Source organism: Gadus morhua, chromosome 4 (assembly GCF_902167405.1).
Source record: "Gadus morhua chromosome 4, gadMor3.0, whole genome shotgun sequence".
NCBI classification, from domain to species: Eukaryota; Metazoa; Chordata; class Actinopteri; order Gadiformes; family Gadidae; genus Gadus; species Gadus morhua.
In genome coordinates, this window is record NC_044051.1 from 27366709 (window position 1) to 27388629 (window position 21921).

The 21921-nt window shown below is 43.5% G+C and overlaps 1 protein-coding gene across 2 annotated transcripts in view; it reads right to left on the bottom strand.

The window, feature by feature from the left end:
* The window catches only part of LOC115541793 (ribose-phosphate pyrophosphokinase 2), a 71059-nt gene that overhangs the window by 27458 nt on the left and 21680 nt on the right, over positions 1-21921 (bottom strand). For both annotated transcript variants that reach the window (XM_030353633.1, XM_030353634.1), the window contains exons 2-4: positions 18401-18584; positions 9401-9499; positions 7756-7880 (exon numbers count right to left, since the gene is read on the bottom strand). In XM_030353633.1, the coding sequence (XP_030209493.1) occupies positions 7756-7880; positions 9401-9499; positions 18401-18584 (408 nt within the window). The remainder of the gene's footprint in view (positions 1-7755; positions 7881-9400; positions 9500-18400; positions 18585-21921) is intronic.

The following is a 21921-nucleotide window of genomic DNA, read 5'->3' on the forward strand; positions in this document are numbered from 1 at the left end:
TGGATCCCGTACGATATGCCTTTAAATAATGACATAATCAGGCTGTATAGAATGCAAGATGTGTAATAGCCTAACTTTCAATAGATGGGGAAAAACATAAACGTCTAACATGAACGTCGCAATAACGGGGCATAGTGTTATGAGCAGCATATGTGTGTGCGCGAGAATGGCAGTGTGCGTATGCGTGTGTGAGTGACGTCAGCGAGTGAGTGGACGAACGAGGAGAGCGAGCGGTAGCACGTGTGTCTAGTGAAGAAGCGAACGAGTCCGGTAGAATAAAGTACCCATCCTGTCAATAATCGGTGGCCGCTTCATTCCGACCTATAAGCAGAAAAACTGCCAGTCAAATCACACAAAACAATAGAGACAGGATCACACAGGCAATTTTTTTCACGCCTGGCCCACTCTGGATAAATGTCGTTCAGATCGCATATGAGGACTTTGACGGCTGTGGAGAAATGCAATCCTCCGTAGCCACGGAGAGCTGTCATCAATAAATCTGTCTATTCAATACTTCATTCACTGCCCACTATTCACTTCAACTTTTGCGAATAATTGTTAAAGGTCCCATGACATGCTATTGTATGTATTCTTTAATATAGGTATTAGTGGGCAACTAACAGTATTCAAAGACGTTCCCGAAATTCAGCCGTGGTGCAGAGTTACAGCCACTCCGAGCCAGTCGCACATTGAGCTTCCCCCAAATGCGCTGTTTTGGTGTCTGTAGCTATAATGCAAATGAGGAGGAGCGAGGCTGGTCAAGGAGGAGGGTGGGGGTGTGGCCCTGAGCAGCTTGCAGCCACGGTACCATGCGCTGTGTTTACAGTGGATGTATGCAATGGCGAGGCGCACACAGCCTTTAGCCGTGTTCTGTAAATATTCTAGAACACAGGGGAGTCCTGGAGCTCTATATCTAAATATTATCATATAGCCTACATAGATATCTATAATATTTAATATATATTATCACGGCCAAAAGCTGTGTAAGCCGATATTCTGAATCTCAAACGACCGCGTTGGGTTCTCCGACGTTCCTGGTTCTTCAACGTCCACATCAATGTGAAGTAGACTGAACCGCGACGAGGAGAAAGGGATCGTTGCCGGGCAGCGCTTAGGCACCTCCGCCTCCGGCGGTGGTCCCTCAGCGGGGCTCAAGCGGGAGACATTCGCCGCCAACAATCCCTTTCTCCTCCATGTCGTGGTTCATGTTCTTGAGGGAGTCAAAGCCAAAGTTCCTTCCCCCCAATTCATTCTCAACCTTGGCTGAGATAACCCCCAATACGAGTCTCGTTGTAGAAATACCAGAGACGAGAGCCCGACGTGTTATGCGCCATAACACCAAAAGCAGAACGGTTATCCAAATAACAAGGAAGTGTACAACACTTGCGTTACAGTCCTGGAGCTCTATATCTAAATAATATCATATAATACATATTATCACGGCCAAAAGCTGTGTGCGCCTCCAGACGATATTATGAATCACAAACGACTTTTTGGGTTCTGCGACGTCTCTGGTTCTTCCACTTTCACATCAACCCGAAGTCAACTGAACCGCGCGCTGCCTGCTGCCGGCTGCCGGGCGATGGTGCCTCGCGGCAACCGGCGGCATGCCGCAGTTCATGTACATCAGCGAGTCAAAGCCAAAGTTCCGTAACCCCAATTCCTTCTCAACCATGGCTCAGATAACCCCCACAACCGTCTCGTTGTGGAAATACAAGACACGTCAAAGAACCGACAAGAAACACTTGCGTTACAGTGTGTGTATTCACACACTCACACATGTGGCGCTCGCAGGGTCGAGTCTCATTGGCGGGCCAACGTCTCTGGGCGGGCCAGGCAGAGTAAGGGGAGGAGCATGATGACGTTTAGGACGTCATCATGCTTGATGACGTCCTAAACACAGACATTCCAAAGCAGCGCACTTGAGCCTCCGTTTTTTCGAAGGCGAGCAGAACAGCTAGTGCTCGTTTTACACCAAACGCAAGTTTTAGCCACTGGGGGACCATAGGCAGGCTAGGGGAACTCATATTTATGTTAGAAAACCTCATAAAGTGAAATGTTCATGTCATGGGACCTTTAATCAATAGCCTCGATAGATAAATAGCCTAGTCAAGTCTTTATTCATACAAAACTACACGTCGGGAATTCCTTCAGATGATTCGGCTCACACAGTATAGCCTACAAGACCACACAGAACAAGGGAGACAACAAGTCTGACTGGACATACACAAAATACATCACATTAAAACTAGACCCATGCGTTGACAGATAAATAGATAGACGGATAGAAAGATAATTAAATATGTTATATTATTTGCCTTGCGGAGCCAGCCAATCCTGTGCACTAGGGCTGTAACGATACACAAATTCACGATTCGGTTTGTATCACGATTTTTGACCCACGGTTCGATACATCCCACGATTCTTTTAAATTTAAAAAGCATTTTATTTAAACAACACTTAAATACCAATTATCTTAATGTAACATTTAATAACAAATAATTTGGAACACTGAACAGATTTGAACCGAAAGAATACTATTAAAGTATAGCTAAATTAATAAAGAAATAACCAAAGATTGCAGTTGGAGGATGCTTTTTGCTGGTAGGCATAATAGGGCCCCTTTAACTGTTTGGTTGGTTTATTCAAATATCTTTATTAGCGCTTCTTATTAGGCTATGTAGCTTAAATAATGACATAATCAGGCCGTATAGAAGGCAACATGTTTAATAGCCTAACTTTCAATAGATGAGGAAAAACATGAACGTCGCAATAACGAGGCATAGTGTTACGAGTAGCATACGTGTGTGCGGGAGAATGGCAGTGTGCGTATGCGTGTGTGAGTGACGTCAGCGAGTGAGTGGGCGAGGAGAGCGAGCGGTAGCGCGTGTGTCTAGTGAAGAAGCGAACGAGTCCGGTAGAATAAAGTACCCATCCTGTCAATAATCGGTGGCCGCTTCATTCCGACCTATAAGCAGACCAACTGCCAGTCAAATCACACAAAACAATAGAGACAGGGTCACAAAGGGAATTTTTTTCGCGCTTGGCCCACTCTGGATAAATATCGTTCATATCGCATATGAGGACTTCGACGGCTGTGGAGAAATGCAATCCTCCGTAGCCACGGAGAGCTGTGATCACAGAGAGGGCATCTCGTCACATATTTACGGCATCGATAGGAGGGGGCGCTGTCAGCAGACTATTATTTAGACAAATTAGCAAATTTCAATCGGACAATTTGACCGAAGAGTTAGAAAGGGCATATCGCGCTTCTGCCTTCTCACACCGCGAGACAGGTTCGTGGCTTTGAGTATCGCGATTTTCGGTTTGATACGCGTATCGTTACAGCCCTACTGTGCACGTATGCATATTAGCCATGTGCGCCTAACACAAGAAAGACGTAATGTTGAGAAGTCAGACTAAAAACGGATAGCAAGCGAAAGGCGAACCAGACTGTATCAATCACATACTTTGGGTCCATTCTAACTTATGGTAAGAGGCTAGCCTTTAAATCTTTGCAGTGACTGAATGTTGATGATAAAACCGATTTTTTTGCATAAGATGAGTGTATGCGACTGTGCGTGTGTCGTTTTTGGCTTCGGCATACTGCATGGTTATGATCAAGGCCTTGTGGTTGGTTGTGGTCTTAGTGAAGCAGCCTAGCCTTGGAGTTTGATAAGTTGGAGTGATTGTGTAGTACGGGCGTGCGAGAGTGAGAGAGAGAGCACACCCGGCGTGGTGATGTTTGGCTTGTTGTGGGCTGTCTGTCAGCATTCGCAGGGTTGGACAGTGTGCTTTGTGTATGTGTTCAATGTACATCTGTCTGGTCGTATTTGCAGTAGATTGATGGTTAAATAATGTCACACCACGATCGGTTATACTTGCAGGCACTCATTTGCCAGTGCACTGATTGCTGTCAGATAGGCTAAGTTAGCCCATAGCTAGCATTATGCCTTCCATTTCCAGATCTTCTGACTAAGTTTACCGGTAGGCAACTTACGACATAATCGCCGTCACTAAATATAAAGAAAACGTTGACTTTCACTCTGTGCTATTCACTGACAGTAAATAAAACACAAATAAAAGTGTCGTTATTGTATGCAATGCTGTTCATTGACTAGCTCCAGCGCTCGTTGCTGGTTGCTAAATGATAGCAACTCTCCACTCATTCTCCTCTGACCATGCATTTAATTGGCTTTGACCGCCATCAGTTCTAGGCAATTCCTCATTCGCCCTCTCACGTCTGACGGGTTCGAAATTATACTGCTGTGGGCCATCATAGATGTTATTTGTGGTTCTTGCCACCTCCTAGACGCCATAGTTCGCTGTAGACAAAATCTTTCTTCCCACGCAGAGTGTACAGCGGACGTTAATGTTTTTTACATTTTTTACCGAGTCAAAGTAATGTCTGAACTTCCATGAATTAAATGCTCCATGTTCGCTCTCTCTCCCGCACTCCATTTCTTGCACACACGTGTCTGTTTACTTTTAGACGTCGCGCCGCTATAGGCTACGTCATTGTCACGAGACAGTCTGACAGAGCAAACACGGCAAAATCCCAAATTCTTTTACCGTCTATGGCAAGAATAAATCACGGTTTAGTAACGCAGTAACGCAGGCTGCTTGCGGGAAAGTAAAAGTAATCGAATTACTATTTTTGCAATTGTAATCCCTTACTTTACTCGTTATTTGAACGTACTGTACTCGTTATTGTAACGCCTTACTTCTAACGCGTTAATGCCCATCACTGGTCTTAGGTCAAAATAGCCCCCCTCACCCTCCACCTCCCTTGGTCCATTCTAACTTCATCTTCGTTGTGGATATCCTTAGCAATGAGTTGATACTTCATGTTGGGTCTTGAAATGTTCATAAGAGTCCACAGAAATCGAATATCAATATTATTTCAGTCAAATTACATTGTGTATATGCAAAAGCCATCTAATACAAAGCAGCCGAAAAATAGAAAACCGAAACGCTGCAATGTTATTTTGTAGAAAACTGCGATTTAGGGTTTGAATTCCGCTATTGTCGTCTGATTCATGGAATCCACTTTGTTCGCCAGGGTCTCACGGTGACAGAGCCCTCACACATGTCTGTAAGACCAATACTACTTTTTTTACAAGCCTTACAAGCCAATGAGGCGATCACTATCAAAACGGGGCATGTATACTTTGACAGCTACAGCAGCAGACAGCAAGGGTCGGGGACGGGCCTTAGATATCCTAATAGCCAATGAAAATACCTTTCTGACGATATCCAGCATGTCAAACACCGTCTCACGTGTGGTTGAGAAAACAAATGTGCAAGGGGTGTGCGCAAACTAGCAGGCTCTTCCCCAGAGTGCGACTGTGAAGCAAGTGGTGGATTTGCGCGCTCGTGTGTGGTTTTGTTTTTATTTACTTTTGTGAGTTTGGTGAGTTTGGTCAAACATTTTGAAAGATGCCTAAATGCCCGGAGAAGAAAGGAGGGGAAGGGAAGGAGGGAATCATGTAAATAGTTATTTTTGTTTATTTTCACATTGTTATTGTAATTTTACTTATTTTTGTTTGTTTGTACATACCGTAATTATATATAGAATTTTTACTATTTCAGTTTTGGTGTTTATGCCATTGCAGTTTTCACTTTTTAAGTAAAAATAATAGCCAAAACACTTTGTTTGAGCTTTCTTTTGTCCGTCGTGGTTCTGCGTGTAACCAGAGCGTGTTACCAATCAGATGGTGCTGTGGGTTGGACAATGCTGGAGACATCGTAGTGACAGCAGACAGAGAGGCACGGCTGCATCAGGGCCAAAATAACCCCGTTTTAAATTGATCTCTTATCGGCCATCGGATCAAAAAAAAAAGGCCGATGCCGATATGCGTCAAAATGCCGAATATCGGCGCCGATAATCGGTCGATCCCTAGTCCAGACCAACATAACGGATGTGCGCGAGACATACGGATGTACCCTACCACTTTTGTAAATGCCATATATACATTAAATTTGGATTGCATGATAGGAATAGAACTATTCCGCTTAGAAATCTAATCGGATGATCAGAAGTGTCCATGTTTACGCGGCTTAGACACAGCAATGGCTCCGCCATTGTCTTAAAACACACACACACACACACACACACACACACACACACACACACACACACACACACACACACACACACACACACACACACACACACACACACACACACACACACACAGATGAGGGACCATCAGTTTTTCAAAGTGACATGCAGCGGAGTGTGATGTCATTTCGCCGTGCGAGCAGACCAGTAGGTTTAGAGCCCCTCCCCTCTCCTCTCGTAGCAGTGAGTGAATACGTCGGTTCAGCGCTACAGAGTGTTTCCACCTGTGCCAGTTAACTTCAATTACAATTTGCGGGGCTTTTTAAGCAGTAAAATTAGACACCACACCACAGCCCTGTTTTTTCTGGCAATAAAAAGAATTACAAACTAGAACTGCAAGCAGTTATGCAGGGGTCCAAGAAGTGTGCATTTCGCCGGCACAACGCGACAAGAAATGTGCGTTTCGCCGGCACAACGCGAAGCATGTGTTCAAAACGCTACCCTGAACCTGTGGATACAAAGGATTTGACTGTGGTAGGAGTAGCGAGAAGTCAGTGTAGCGTTTTTGCGGCGAAATTTTGTAGAAGATATACAATTTCCTCGTTTATTGCGCCCCCTAATGGCGAAATTTTCCGAAATTTTTATCGTACGACATTAAGGTTAGCACCAACATGTGTGCACAATTTGGACTCGTTCCGATGTGTAATTTTGAATTTTTTGGATTTTTGATTTTCCACGTCTAATTTAGCTCATAAACCAATATTCAAAACGCTACCGTTTCATCGTCAAAGGTCGGATCAAAAAAGTGTTTCATGCATTCTTTTTGTGTAGGTCTGAAGATGTCGTGTGCAAAGTTTTGTGTCGATTGGTCAAGAAATGTGGGAGGAGTAGCGAAAAAACATTTTTGCGGTTTTCGCGATTTAGCGAAAAATATTCATAGACGCAAATGGGCGTGGCCTAGGCCAAAAGATGCAGCAGACTCCAGTGCATCTGTGTGTACAAGTTTTTGGACTCTGGGAGGTTCGGTGTGGGAGTTATAGCCCCAAACGCGTATTCCTTGGTATAGCGCCACCTAGTGACCGGCGTGTCTGGATTTTGTTATCTGAGTAGCGGTGCCGATTCTGGATCTAGTCATGCAATTGGCGCGTGTGCGCCATTTACGGTTTGGGCTGTGGTTCCACTTTCACGGGGAGGTAGTATAAAAATCCTTACAAAAACAATAGGGATCCAACCTGTTGGCTTGGACCCCTAAAAAACCAACGCCTTTTCATCTCAGATGATCGACGATGGAATCCATCGTCGATAGTTGATAGAATCGACCATCGGCCCATCCCTAGTGGGCAGAGAGGTAGCGCAGCGTCCTGTCAAGCAGCACGACAAGCCATTTTATGGGAAACTGTGTGTTTCCCCATAATGTCTTTCAAATTACTTTACAGAAGCGAGCTCGCGAAGAGGATAGGCAGCAAGCCAGTCGGGTACCCAGTTTGTTTCAGCGCACGACAAGCTGACTGTCGTCCTGCATGGTTGACCTCGCCGTCAGTGTGTCAATGTGTGCATGAATGGTTGTAAGTCGCTTTGGATAAAAGCCCTAAATGTAAATGCCCTCCCAGGCATCGACCACTTCAAACAGTCCCTTTGATAAGATGCGACCCACGGTTCGACCTAAGGGCGAGCAAGGCGCTCCCGTTTACCGTTTGGCTCCGCCGGCATCTGGGGACACGATGATGCAGTTCTTCCACTCCGGAATATTCTCCCTGATCCACTGCAGCACAGCGGGTTCTGCATACAGGTTGTCCACAGCGATATCGAAGAAACCCTGGAGAACACGGGCAACGTCAAAACCCGGGTTGGAGTTTAACAACGCCGGCTTACGTGATCCTCATCACTTCCTGTGTTGTTACATCATTTCCTGTAGAGTCCCCTCCAGTGGAAAGCTAAATGGACTGAGTGTACTGGCCATTTTAATCAATAGCAGTTCATGTCATCATCACCTGGTGGTTGTAAAGACGATATGTGGTGTTAAAAGGAGACATATTATGAAAAAAAAACATTTTTCCTTAGATTTGGTTGTTTTGGGTCCCCATACATGCTTCTTTGAGTGAGATATGCATTTGTGAAAGTACCCCGCCTACAGTTTCCAGTTGAGCGAGTCAGTTTCGGCACGGACTCTTTCGTAGGAAGAAGGCACATTTGAATATTACCACCCACTTTCCCATCCCCCACCCATCAGAGCATAAATACGATTTGGTGGACCAGCTTTTGTGGTGCTTGACGGAGATGTTTCCAATGGGGGACCATAACCCTAAAAACTACTCAACTTTCTAGAAATATCTTGCCCTCTTATAATTAGGGATGGGGATCATTAATATTTATTGATAACGATGCCATTTTGGATACTCCTTAACGATCCAAGTCTTTATCGATAATTTTCTAATAATTGGTGGAAATAAGACGCGTTTAGTGATGAGGAAAATATTTAGGTAATAAATAATTGTATTTTAAATTAAATATGTAATTCTTAATAAATACTGACATCAGTAGTTTTAATTATATATACTAAAATGATTATAGCACTATACAACTGTGTTAGTAATACAGAAACATGAGTAATACAGTATTATTCATGTTTCTCACCAAAAACTCAATTTACCGTTTCTCTGTTACATTTGAACGCAACATTTGAACGCATCATGATAACCTAACAGTCTTTTTACGGAGCCAACCTCATCAGATCATATCGCAGCACATCTGAAACTTTATTTACTTTTTAAAATAACTAGCTTTTATGCTGCCGATACAACACCGATTTCACAAGTGGATTACTATTTTTAGATGGCGGGACTAGCGAAAATGTCTGTGTGTGCGATTACCGCTAGTACTTTGAGTGGATGATTAAGACGGGCCCGTCTATGGTGCGACAGGAGAAGGAGGAGACAGGAGTCTTTTCGACTCGGAAACAGTCGAAGGTCCTGCAATTGGCCTTTATTTGATGCACAATGCTAATGTGCTTGACCATTGAGGTTGTGTTCCCCCCTTTACAATAAATGATTTTCACCCTTCTCGCCCGTTCAGTCATCCTCACGAGCAAAGTTAACGGCCAGACTTCACTCGTTTTATTTGTAATACCTGTTTGCTTACAATTCCATTCAAAAACATTGGTGGACACGCTGCAGTGATTGGATTGATTTGACTTGAATGCCGCGAGTTAATGATTTTCAAGTTTTGAACCGGATCCTTGATAGAACAAAAGAAAATGTCCCTTTTAAGGTAGACAAAGCTTTGGATCCTCATTATCAGGTGGTTACACACAGGGTGTTGGGTGTGAGGACCACTAACCTGGATCTGCGAGGCGTGCAGGTCCATGGTGATGATGTGGTCAGCCCCGGCAACCGACAGCATGTTGGCCACCAGTTTTGCTGAGATGGGGGCCCGGCTCTAGGCAAACACGTGTTACAAATACATCTACCACGTTAATAAAGAAAAATAGATCAAAACAAATTAATAAGAGGAGGCGACTTTCTGCCCCCTAGACGCCATGTGCTGCATTCGATAACTGTCCACTGATGATGCACAGGCCAACTATAAAAGCACAACTTGGCAACTTCTCTCCCCAAATGTAATCGATGAAATTTGATGGCTTTTGCCATTTTCTCAAGATTCTGAATGAGTCATCAGTTAATTGGGAAATCCAGCAAATAATGGGCGTTCCTAGAACCAGGTTTGGTTAAAGGTTGGGTATGGAATTGGCTTTTTTGGCAATTTTTGCAAAATGACTTGAAATCCTTATCATAACCAGAGCCGGACAGTAACGGAGTACATTTACTTGAGTACAGTACTTGAGTACAATTTTGAGGGATCTGTAATTTACTCGAGTATCATTTTTGGGGAGTACTCATGACTTTACTCAAGTAAATTTGAGAGGCAAATATTGTACTCTTTACTCCGCTACATTTCTATCCATAACCGTGAGTACACGTTACTTCTTCAAATAATAAAAAATAAGAGAAAATAAAAATCTCGGAAACCCTCAATTAGTTGTTTCCCTCTCAAACGTGATTGGATTGTGCAGGCGCCACTGAATAGGACAGCCTTCAGCCTGTCAGCAATCACCTTCGCTTTCTGCCAAAGACAACTCCATGGTCAGATTTAGATGAGACAATTGTTGATTTGATTGATGAAAAAACTGAGAAACTCACACATACATACAATTTGATATTACATATTTATGTAGGCTGAGCAATTGTTTTTATGTTCTTGAGTATACTGTTATACTGTATACATTCCCTTCTTTTCTTTTGGCTGACAAGGTGCTCAATGTTGTGGATAAGGTCAGATATCTGGGTCACATCATAAGGGACGACCTCAGTGATGATGATGATGTTCAGAGACAATACTGTAAATTATATGCACAAGCTAACATGTTGTCACGAAAATTTCATATGTGTACTGATGATGTTAAGATTGCCCTTTTTAAAGCTTATTGTACTCCACTATATACTGCCCACTTGTGGTGCAGATACAGTAAAAGTAAATATAACAAATTGAGAGTGGCGTATAATGATGCTCTAAGAATTCTGCTGAGGCTACCAAGGTGCACAAGTGCCAGTCAACTGTTTGTAAACAGTGGTGTTCCCACTTTAAATGCATTGCTCAGGAATCTGATGGACAGTTTTATGATGAGATTGATGGACTCAAAAAATGAAATCATAATGACTTTAACCATGCCGAAGTTAAGCAGCATCAGATACACTTCCAGTCTCTGGAAGCATTGGAGAGAGTGTCTGTATGTTTTTTAGTTGTGTTTCTTATTTGTTTGTTGTTGTTTTGTCTCTTGTATTGTCGTGTATATGGACCTATAGTCTGAAATAAAGATGAATAATATACTATTGTGCTATTGCCTTGTGGGCAAAGGAGAAATGTTAAATTAAGCAACATGATGGAAATGACTCCATAACTCCATGTAGGACGTTTCTATACATAAATGTAAGCACTGTGGCAGTAGTAATGCAATATTTAGAAAATGTACTCTTGATACTCAAGTACTTTTAAAAACAAGTACTTCAGTAATTTTACTTAAGTAGACATCTGACTGTAGTACTTTTACTTGTACTTGAGTAAAATTTAGCAAGGGGTATCTGTACTTTTACTCAAGTAAGGAAGCTGTGTACTCTGTCCGCCTCTGATCATAACCCACTTACAGCCACTGAGTTAGAAGTACTGACATGAAAATTAAACAAGTCAATCATCTGTGGAACGGGCAGGGCTCGAAAAACTCCAGCCAATGATTTCCAGAGCCACAGAGTTGCATTGGACAGTACGTCAGTCAAACGGTCGTACTGCACTCCCCCTCCCCCGCGCGCGACCCCTTCGTGCAGTACTCGTGGCCCAGAGCTCGTGACCCAGAGCAAGCTCCTGTTTGTTGTTTTCCTGCGGTAGCTACTGGAACTAGTTAATCCACATTTGGACCTAGCAGTAGAAGACAATTTCCATGGCAGACAAGACGCCACCATCCCCACCACCACCACCACCACCACCACCACCAGCAAAGAGAAGGAAAACTCTTTTTCAGAGAGTAATTGATAATAAAAACGCTGAAAGAGAAAAACTGAAATCAAGAATAATCCTAGGCGCTGCTTATAGTAATAATAATAATAATACATTTAATTTAGAGGCGCCTTTCAAGACATCCAAGGTCACCTTACAGAGCATATAGTCATCATAAATCGTTTAAAAAACAAGACATTGTGGAAAAAATAAATAAATATATAAACATAATAAAAAACTAGAACTGCAAGCAGTTATGCAGGGGTCCAAGAAGTGTGCATTTCGCCGGCACAACGCGACAAGAAATGTGCGTGTCGCCGGCACAACGCGAAGCATGTGTTCAAAACGCTACCCTGAACCTGTGGATACAAAGGATTTGACTTTGGTAGGAGTAGCGAGAAGTCAGTGTAGCGTTTTCGCGGCGAAATTTTGTAGAAGATATACAATTTCCTCGTTTATTGCGCCCCCTAATGGCGAAATTTTCCGAATTTTTTATCGAAGGACGTTAATGTTAACACCAACATGTGTGTAAAATTTGGACTCGATCCGATGTCTAATTTTGGATTTCTTTGGATTTTTGATATTCCACGTCTAATTTAGCTCATAAACCAATATTCAAAACGCTACCGTTTCGTCGTCGAAGGTCGGATCAAAAAAGTAATGCAGGAATTCTTTTCGTGTAGGTCTGAAGATGCCGTGTGCAAAGTTTGGTGTTGATCGGGCGAGAAATGTGGGAGGAGTAGCGAAAAAACAGTTTTGCGGTTTTCGCGATTTAGCGAAAAATATTCCCAGACGCAAATGGGCGTGGCCTAGGCCAAAAGATGCAGCAGACTCCAGTGCATCTGTGTGTACAAGTTTTTTGACTCTGGGAGGTTCGGTGTGGGAGTTATAGCCCCAAACGCGTATTCCTTGTTATAGCGCCACCTAGTGACCGGCGTGTCTGGATTTTGTCGTCTGCATAGTCCGAAGAGACCTGGATCTAGTCATGCAATTGGCGTGTCGGCACCATTTACGGTTTGGGCTGTGGGCACAGTTTCAGGGGGGTAAGTATAATAATAGGAACTAGAACTGCAAGCAGTTATGCAGGGGTCCAAGAAGTGTGCATTTCGCCGGCACAACGCGACAAGAAATGTGCGTTTCGCCGGCACAACGCGAAGCATGTGTTCAAAACGCTACCCTGAACCTGTGGATACAAAGGATTTGACTGTGGTAGGAGTAGCGAGAAGTCATCGTAGCGTTTTCGCGGCGAAATTTTGTAGAAGATATCCAATTTCCTCGTTTATTGCGCCCCCTAATGGCGAAATTTTCCGAATTTTTTATCGAACGACATTAAGGTTAACACCAACATGCATGTAAAACTTGGACTCGATCCGATGTCTAATTTTGGATTTCTTTGGATTTTTGATATTCCACGTCTAATTTAGCTAATAAACCAATATTCAAAACGCTACCGTTTCGACGTCAAAGGTCGCATCAAAAAAGTGTTTCGTGCATTCTTTCCGTGTGCGTCTGAAGATGTCGTGTGCAAAGTTTGGTGTCGATTGGTCAAGAAATGTGGGAGGAGTAGGGAAAAAACTGTTTTGCGGTTTTCGCGATTTTGCGAAAAAAAATTATGGACGCAAATGGGCGTGGCCTATGCCAAAAGATGCAGCAGACTCCAGTGAATATGTGGGTACAAGTTTTTGACTGTGGGAGGTTCAGTGTGGGAGTTATAGCCCCAAACGCGTATTCTTTGGTATAGCGCCACCTAGGGGCCGGCGTGTCTGGATTTTGTTATCTGAGTAGCGGTGCCGATTCTGGATCAAGTCATGCAATTGGCGCGTGTGCACCATTTACGGTTTGGGCTGTAGTATCACTTTCAAGGGGGGAAGAATAATAATCCTTACAAAAACAATAGGGATCCAACCTGTTGGCTTGGACCCCTAATAACTAGAACTGCAAGCAGTTATGCAGGGGTCCAAGAAGTGTGCATTTCGCCGGCACAACGCGACAAGAAATGTGCGTTTCGCCGGCACAACGCGAAGCATGTGTTCAAAACGCTACCCTGAACCTGTGGATACAAAGGATTTGACTGTGGTAGGAGTAGCGAGAAGTCAGTGTAGCGTTTTCGCGGCGAAATTTTGTAGAAGATATACAATTTCCTCGTTTATGGCGCCCCCTAATGGCGAAATTTTCCGAAATTTTTATCGTACGACAGTAAGGTTAGCACCAACATGTGTGTAAAATTTGGAGTCGATCCGATGTGTAATTTTGATTTTTTTGGGATTTTGGATTTTCCACGTCTAATTTAGCTAATAAACCAAAATTCAAAACGCAACCGTTTCGTCGTCGAAGGTCGGATCAAAAAAGTAATGCAGGAATTCTTTTCGTGTAGGTCTGAAGATGCCGTGTGTAAAGTTTTGTGTCAATTGGTCGGGAAATGTGGGAGGAGTAGCGAAAAAAACATTTTTGCGGTTTTCGCGATTTAGCGAAAAATATTCATAGACGCAAATGGGCGTGGCCTAGGTCAAAAGATGCAGCAGACTCCAGTGCATCTGTGGGTACAAGTTTTTTGACTCTGGAAGGTTCGGTGTGGGAGTTATAGCCCCGAACGTGTTTTCCTAGGTATAGCGCCACCTAGTGGCCGGCATGTCTGGATTTTGGCATCTGCGTAGTCCCCACGGATCTGGATCTAGTCATGCAATTGGCGTGTCGGCACCATTTACGGTTTGGGCTGCGGTACCACTTTCAAGGAGGTAAGTATAATAATAAACACTACAAAAACAATAGGGATCCAACCTGTTGGCTTGGACCCCTAATAATCCTTACAAAAACAATAGGGATCCAACCTGTTGGCTTGGACATATTTATGTAGGCTGAGCAATTGTTTTTATGTTCTTGAGTATACTGTTATACTGTATACATTCCCTTCTTTTCTTTTGGCTGACAAGGTGCTCAATGTTGTGGATAAGGTCAGATATCTGGGTCACATCATAAGGGACGACCTCAGTGATGATGATGATGTTCAGAGACAATACTGTAAATTATATGCACAAGCTAACATGTTGTCACGAAAATTTCATATGTGTACTGATGATGTTAAGATTGCCCTTTTTAAAGCTTATTGTACTCCACTATATACTGCCCACTTGTGGTGCAGATACAGTAAAAGTAAATATAACAAATTGAGAGTGGCGTATAATGATGCTCTAAGAATTCTGCTGAGGCTACCAAGGTGCACAAGTGCCAGTCAACTGTTTGTAAACAGTGGTGTTCCCACTTTAAATGCATTGCTCAGGAATCTGATGGACAGTTTTATGATGAGATTGATGGACTCAAAAAATGAAATCATAATGACTTTAACCATGCCGAAGTTAAGCAGCATCAGATACACTTCCAGTCTCTGGAAGCATTGGAGAGAGTGTCTGTATGTTTTTTAGTTGTGTTTCTTATTTGTTTGTTGTTGTTTTGTCTCTTGTATTGTCGTGTATATGGACCTATAGTCTGAAATAAAGATGAATAATATACTATTGTGCTATTGCCTTGTGGGCAAAGGAGAAATGTTAAATTAAGCAACATGATGGAAATGACTCCATAACTCCATGTAGGACGTTTCTATACATAAATGTAAGCACTGTGGCAGTAGTAATGCAATATTTAGAAAATGTACTCTTGATACTCAAGTACTTTTAAAAACAAGTACTTCAGTAATTTTACTTAAGTAGACATCTGACTGTAGTACTTTTACTTGTACTTGAGTAAAATTTAGCAAGGGGTATCTGTACTTTTACTCAAGTAAGGAAGCTGTGTACTCTGTCCGCCTCTGATCATAACCCACTTACAGCCACTGAGTTAGAAGTACTGACATGAAAATTAAACAAGTCAATCATCTGTGGAACGGGCAGGGCTCGAAAAACTCCAGCCAATGATTTCCAGAGCCACAGAGTTGCATTGGACAGTACGTCAGTCAAACGGTCGTACTGCACTCCCCCTCCCCCGCGCGCGACCCCTTCGTGCAGTACTCGTGGCCCAGAGCTCGTGACCCAGAGCAAGCTCCTGTTTGTTGTTTTCCTGCGGTAGCTACTGGAACTAGTTAATCCACATTTGGACCTAGCAGTAGAAGACAATTTCCATGGCAGACAAGACGCCACCATCCCCACCACCACCACCACCACCACCACCACCAGCAAAGAGAAGGAAAACTCTTTTTCAGAGAGTAATTGATAATAAAAACGCTGAAAGAGAAAAACTGAAATCAAGAATAATCCTAGGCGCTGCTTATAGTAATAATAATAATAATACATTTAATTTAGAGGCGCCTTTCAAGACATCCAAGGTCACCTTACAGAGCATATAGTCATCATAAATCGTTTAAAAAACAAGACATTGTGGAAAAAATAAATAAATATATAAACATAATAAAAAACTAGAACTGCAAGCAGTTATGCAGGGGTCCAAGAAGTGTGCATTTCGCCGGCACAACGCGACAAGAAATGTGCGTGTCGCCGGCACAACGCGAAGCATGTGTTCAAAACGCTACCCTGAACCTGTGGATACAAAGGATTTGACTTTGGTAGGAGTAGCGAGAAGTCAGTGTAGCGTTTTCGCGGCGAAATTTTGTAGAAGATATACAATTTCCTCGTTTATTGCGCCCCCTAATGGCGAAATTTTCCGAATTTTTTATCGAAGGACGTTAATGTTAACACCAACATGTGTGTAAAATTTGGACTCGATCCGATGTCTAATTTTGGATTTCTTTGGATTTTTGATATTCCACGTCTAATTTAGCTCATAAACCAATATTCAAAACGCTACCGTTTCGTCGTCGAAGGTCGGATCAAAAAAGTAATGCAGGAATTTTTCGTGTAGGTCTGAAGATGCCGTGTGCAAAGTTTGGTGTTGATCGGGCGAGAAATGTGGGAGGAGTAGCGAAAAAACAGTTTTGCGGTTTTCGCGATTTAGCGAAAAATATTCCCAGACGCAAATGGGCGTGGCCTAGGCCAAAAGATGCAACAGACTCCAGTGCATCTGTGTGTACAAGTTTTTTGACTCTGGGAGGTTCGGTGTGGGAGTTATAGCCCCAAACGCGTATTCCTTGTTATAGCGCCACCTAGTGACCGGCGTGTCTGGATTTTGTCGTCTGCATAGTCCGAAGAGACCTGGATCTAGTCATGCAATTGGCGTGTCGGCACCATTTACGGTTTGGGCTGTGGGCACAGTTTCAGGGGGGTAAGTATAATAATAGGAATAATAATCCTTACAAAAACAATAGGGATCCAACCTGTTGGCTTGGACCCCTAATAAATAAAACAAAAACAAGACAAAACAAAACAAACAAACAATCAAAACAGTGATCAGTTAGACGTTGTGTGCGAGTTTGAACAGGTGAGTTTTGAGTTGTGACTTGAAGGTTGTAATGGTGTCTGACTGTTTTATGTGTGGGGGGAGGGAGTTCCAGAGCCTGGGTGCTGAACAGCTGAATGACCGGGCACCCATTGTAGTGAGTCGTGATGTGGGGAAACATAGTAGTCCAGCAGAGGTTGAGCGGAGGGAGCGGAAGGGAGTGTATTCTTGGAGGAGGTCGCAGAGGTAACTGGGGGCTAGGTTGTGGAGAGCTTTGTAGGTGATGATGATAGTAATGATTTATGTGACCGTTTAATGTTTAGAATATCTGGTGCAACTTACAGCTGAATGTAGTACCATGTTGTTTAACGAAAACCTACGCTAGCCTGGCTCGCTCTCGCGCATCTGTGTTCGCGCTCGTGCATGATTGCGCGTCCAGGTACTTGGAATGGGTGGAGTCAGAGTCAGCGTTGAAGGAGAGGGGGTAGGACCATTTGAGTTGTGTATTTTCAAAATCTGCTGGCGTTTCGCAAATGAGGTCCAGGTGTGAATACCGTCAAGGACAGAACAATAGGGACTGACCAATCACATGTGTAGAGAGTAGGGATGGGCGTGAGGAATCGATTACTCGAGTACCCCTCGTTACAAATGAACTCGGTTGGTGGACAGGCAAACTCGAGTTTGCATATACACACAAAGTTTTCTGAAGCAAATGTATCAATTTTCTGTCGGCGCCACTAACTCATGCAGTGGGCACAAAGCAAATGAAATGCATCCATTTCTGTGTGGCGCTTTCCGTGCCGTGTGCAGGCACGCCAGAATTCAAAAGTTTTTTTTTTTTTAACTGTTACAGGCCATGGTTCGACGTGATTTAAATTGTGAGACGCCTATTTATTTTTGTAAGGAAAATGTTTTTTGAACGTTTGCAAAAATAAATAATGAATACTCTGATAACTCTGACTGTTTTGATGGAGAATAAGCATTACATGTTTGGTTGGTAATATTGCCGTTCATCATCAGGCCTATTCCTGCTGCAGATGCGTTGCATTCTAAAAATAGATTCGATTAAACGAGTACTCGATTGATCCTCGAGGAATTCCTTCGATCACTCAAGTTTGGAATTTACTACTCGTGCCCATCCCTAGTACAGAGTGTAGTCGTCTTGGATATTCTCGCCTACGTACGGATTTCAAACTTTCCTGCTGAACATTGATTTATTGAGTTCTATGAATATGGTCCCTGAGGAAATGTGTCAATGGGAATACAAGTATTGCGACTCCAGAGTTAGTGCCTGGACCTCCAGATTCAGGTCCTCTGACCTCCAGAGTTAGGGAGGGGACCTCCAGGTTTAGGACCCCTGACCCCCAGAATCAGGCCCTCTGACCTCCAGAGTTAGTGAGGGGACCACCAGATTCAGGGGGGGGACTTGGCACCGTGTGACCAGTGTGAAGCGTGTGCCCATACCCCCACCTTGTCCTTCTTGTCCTGGCGGGCGTAGGGGAAGCAGGGGATAACTGCGGTGACACGGGACGACGAGGCGATCTTGCAGGCGTTGATCATGATGAGCAGCTCCATCAGGTTGTCGTTGATCTCCCCGCAGCCGCTCTGGATGATGTACACGTCCTCGCCACGCACGCTCTCCCCGATTTCAACACTGGTTGGGAGAGACAGAGTGAGTGTGGTTACAATGGAGGGGGGGGGGGGGGTGCAGGTCAGCTGATCCTGCTAGATTCATTCTGTTTTCTGACCTATCAAGACATCCCTTTCCCTGGTTTGCTGAACACTGTAATTTAAGTCAACTTTATTTTCGTACGACTTCTGGTAAATACTCATTATCACTGCTCCATCACAGGGGATGAAATGAAACACTTTACAGTGGGGGGAGAAACTTACGGAGGGCTATTCTTCTGGTTAGGGATGCACCGAATATTTGGCCACCGAACATGTTTGGCCGAAAATGGCCCAAAACATAATGTTCGGTTTCGGCCGAAGGAGTAAAAAGGCCGAACATAAAACGCCGAACATTTTTATTTATTTATAAAAAAAAAAAAAAAAAATGTACTCATTTATTTAAAAGGTACATTGTTCTTAAATTCTTGCTATAATGTCTGCTGGAATGTTAGAAAACGTTCAGTATTAAATAAATATTTTGTATCAAATTGTAATTGATTTTTTTTATTGAAAAGCAAGACAAAAAAAGTTTATAAAGGACATTTAATTGTTTGATTTATGCAATGGTGAAAAATTTAAGCAAAATGAATAAAAACATTAAAAGACACATTCGGTATTCGGTTTCGGCCAACTGTTTCAGTATATTCGGTTTCGGCCAAGAATTTTTTTCGGTGCAACCCTACTTCTGGTTAATACTTTTTTAATGTGGCCCTCTTTACAACTCTTAAACTGTCATCATATTACATACGTCAGCACAATTAATGAGCTTTGTTCGAACCTAGGCGACTAAAATAGGAGGGGGGATTAGAAGCGGACTCCTGACCGGGGGGGGGGGGGGGGAGACTTGGAGTCCGAACGCGATTGCTCAATCGCGTAATGGAGCAATCGCGCACAAAATACCTTTCAAAGTGGACCGGCCCACCGGGAGACATCCCGATCTTCCCAATCTCCAGCCTCTGCTGCAGAGCGAATTAAAATCGCCGGCAGAACGGCCTTGAGGTCTAACACCGTAATATATATAAACTATAACCGCATTTCACATTAATTGCAATTATTACACGGGTCTCAATGCCATGGAACGTTCCGTTCACTTGCCATGGGCCCTTCACAACTTCCGGCGGTGAGTTATATTAGCCGGCCTAGCCAGGTCAGCTAATGTTAGTGCCGTCTCCCACAAGAGTGACCATACTGATTTCAACTTTGGATTATTCAACATCCGCTCACTCGCTGGCAAAGGACATCTCCAGGAGCTCATCAATGACCGTAAATATGACTTAAGTTTGACAGAGACATGGCAACGACTTTTCCCAGCTGAACGAAGCAACGCCCCCCGGGTTTGTTTACACCCGTCAACCCTGCATTAAAGGTCTCGCGATAATCTATCGCGAGAGCTGGAAATAGGGCTGCAGGATATATCGGCTATGCACGATATATCGATATAATTTCCAAGGGGATACAAGATTTGACAATATCGTTTATATCGATAAGCGTTAAAATGAAGCGTCTGCAGCGCTTGCCTTGGAGACTGTGAGCGCGACCCCTCCCCCTTCCACTCTGTCTTTCCGAACGTTCCGTGTGCAAAGACGCCTCATTCCCGCCCCCGCCGCCCCCTCACAACACAACAAGCATGGATGATACCCGTAAAGAAAACGAGACGGCGGCGGGAGACGAAATTGTTTCAAAAAGGAGAAACAACGGCTCCATAATGTGGAAATAGTTCGGGTTTAAAAAAAACAGATGAGCAGCAGCTGCAGGTCATCTGTAGAGAGTGTAGCAAACCCGTTGCGACTAAAAGTGGAAGCACGACAAATCTGTTCCACCATTTACAGCAGCGGCACAAAGTGCAGTATGAGGAATGCGTAAAACTCCGTGGCTGTGCTGCTGCATCACCGGCCGCGACAGTTTCTTCTGCCCCGAAACCGGCGCTCGGCAAATGTGTTGGGGGCGCCCTCTGGTGACGCTCTTCATTAATTAATTAAAATATACGAAACAAGCGAAATGAAACCAAACATGTTCCCAAATGGAACGGAGAAGGGCGGGGGCGGGGGATTAAAGTTACGGCGCACTGAAACCCTCTCCGTAGTACGCAGGACAATGCGACGAAGCCAATGCTCTTAATGGTAGCTAATGTGTGTAACCTACAGCTTTATATTGTTTTGCATAGGTGATTACTTTGTGAAGGTGAAAAACGTCCCTTTTTTCTTTAAACATGTTCATTCAATTCTGTTGAAAATAACGATAAAAAATCACATGTTGCAGTAATACTGACCTATGTTTTAATAAAAGTGCTTGCAACATCTCACATTTGGCTTTTGACTTACAAAAAAAACATCTAACCCACTCTATAGAAAATATCGAGATATATATCGTATATCGCCATTCAGCCAAAAAATATCGGGATATCATATTTTGCCCATATCGTGCAGCCCTAGCTGGAAAGTCTCGCCCGTCTCTGTGCCAGTCTACCCGTCATTTGAGTCACTTGTGATAACACTGAATGGACCATCCCCTATCACAGTAGCCACTGTTTACTAGTGCTGTAACGATACGCGTATCAAACCGAAAATCGCGATACTCAAAGCCACGAACCTGTCTCGCGGTGTGAGAAGGCAGAAGCGCGATACGCCCTTTCTAACTCTGCGGTCAAATTGTCAGATTGAAATTTGCTAATAATTTGTCTAAATAATAGTCTGCTGACAGCGCCCCCTCCTATCGATGCCGTAAGTATGCGACTGCAATCCTCCGTGGCTACGGAGGATCGCATTTCTCCACAGCCGTCGAAGTGCTCATATGCGATATGAACGACATTTATCCAGAGGGGGCCTGTGTGATCCTGTCTCTAGTGTTTTGTGTGATTTGACTGGCAGTTTGTCTGCTTATAGGTCGGAATGAAGCGGCCACCGATTATTGACAGGATGGGTACTTTATTCTACCGGACTCGTTCGCTTCTTCACTAGACACACGCGCTACCGCTCGCTCTCCTCGCTCGTCCACTCACTCGCTGACGTCACTCACACACGCATACGCACATTGCCATTCTGGCGCACACACATATGCTACTCGTAACGCCTCGTTATTGCGACGTTCATGACATTCAGGTTTTTCTCCATCTATTGAAAGTTAGGCTATTAAACATGTTGCATTCTATACGGCTTGATTATGTCATTATTTAAGCTACATAGCCTAATAAGAAGTGCTAATAAGGATATTTGACTAAACCAACCAAACAGTTGAAAAAAGCATCCTCCCACACGTTATTTCTTTATTCATTTAGCTATACTTTAATAGTATTCTTTCTGTCCAAATCTGTTCAGTGTTCC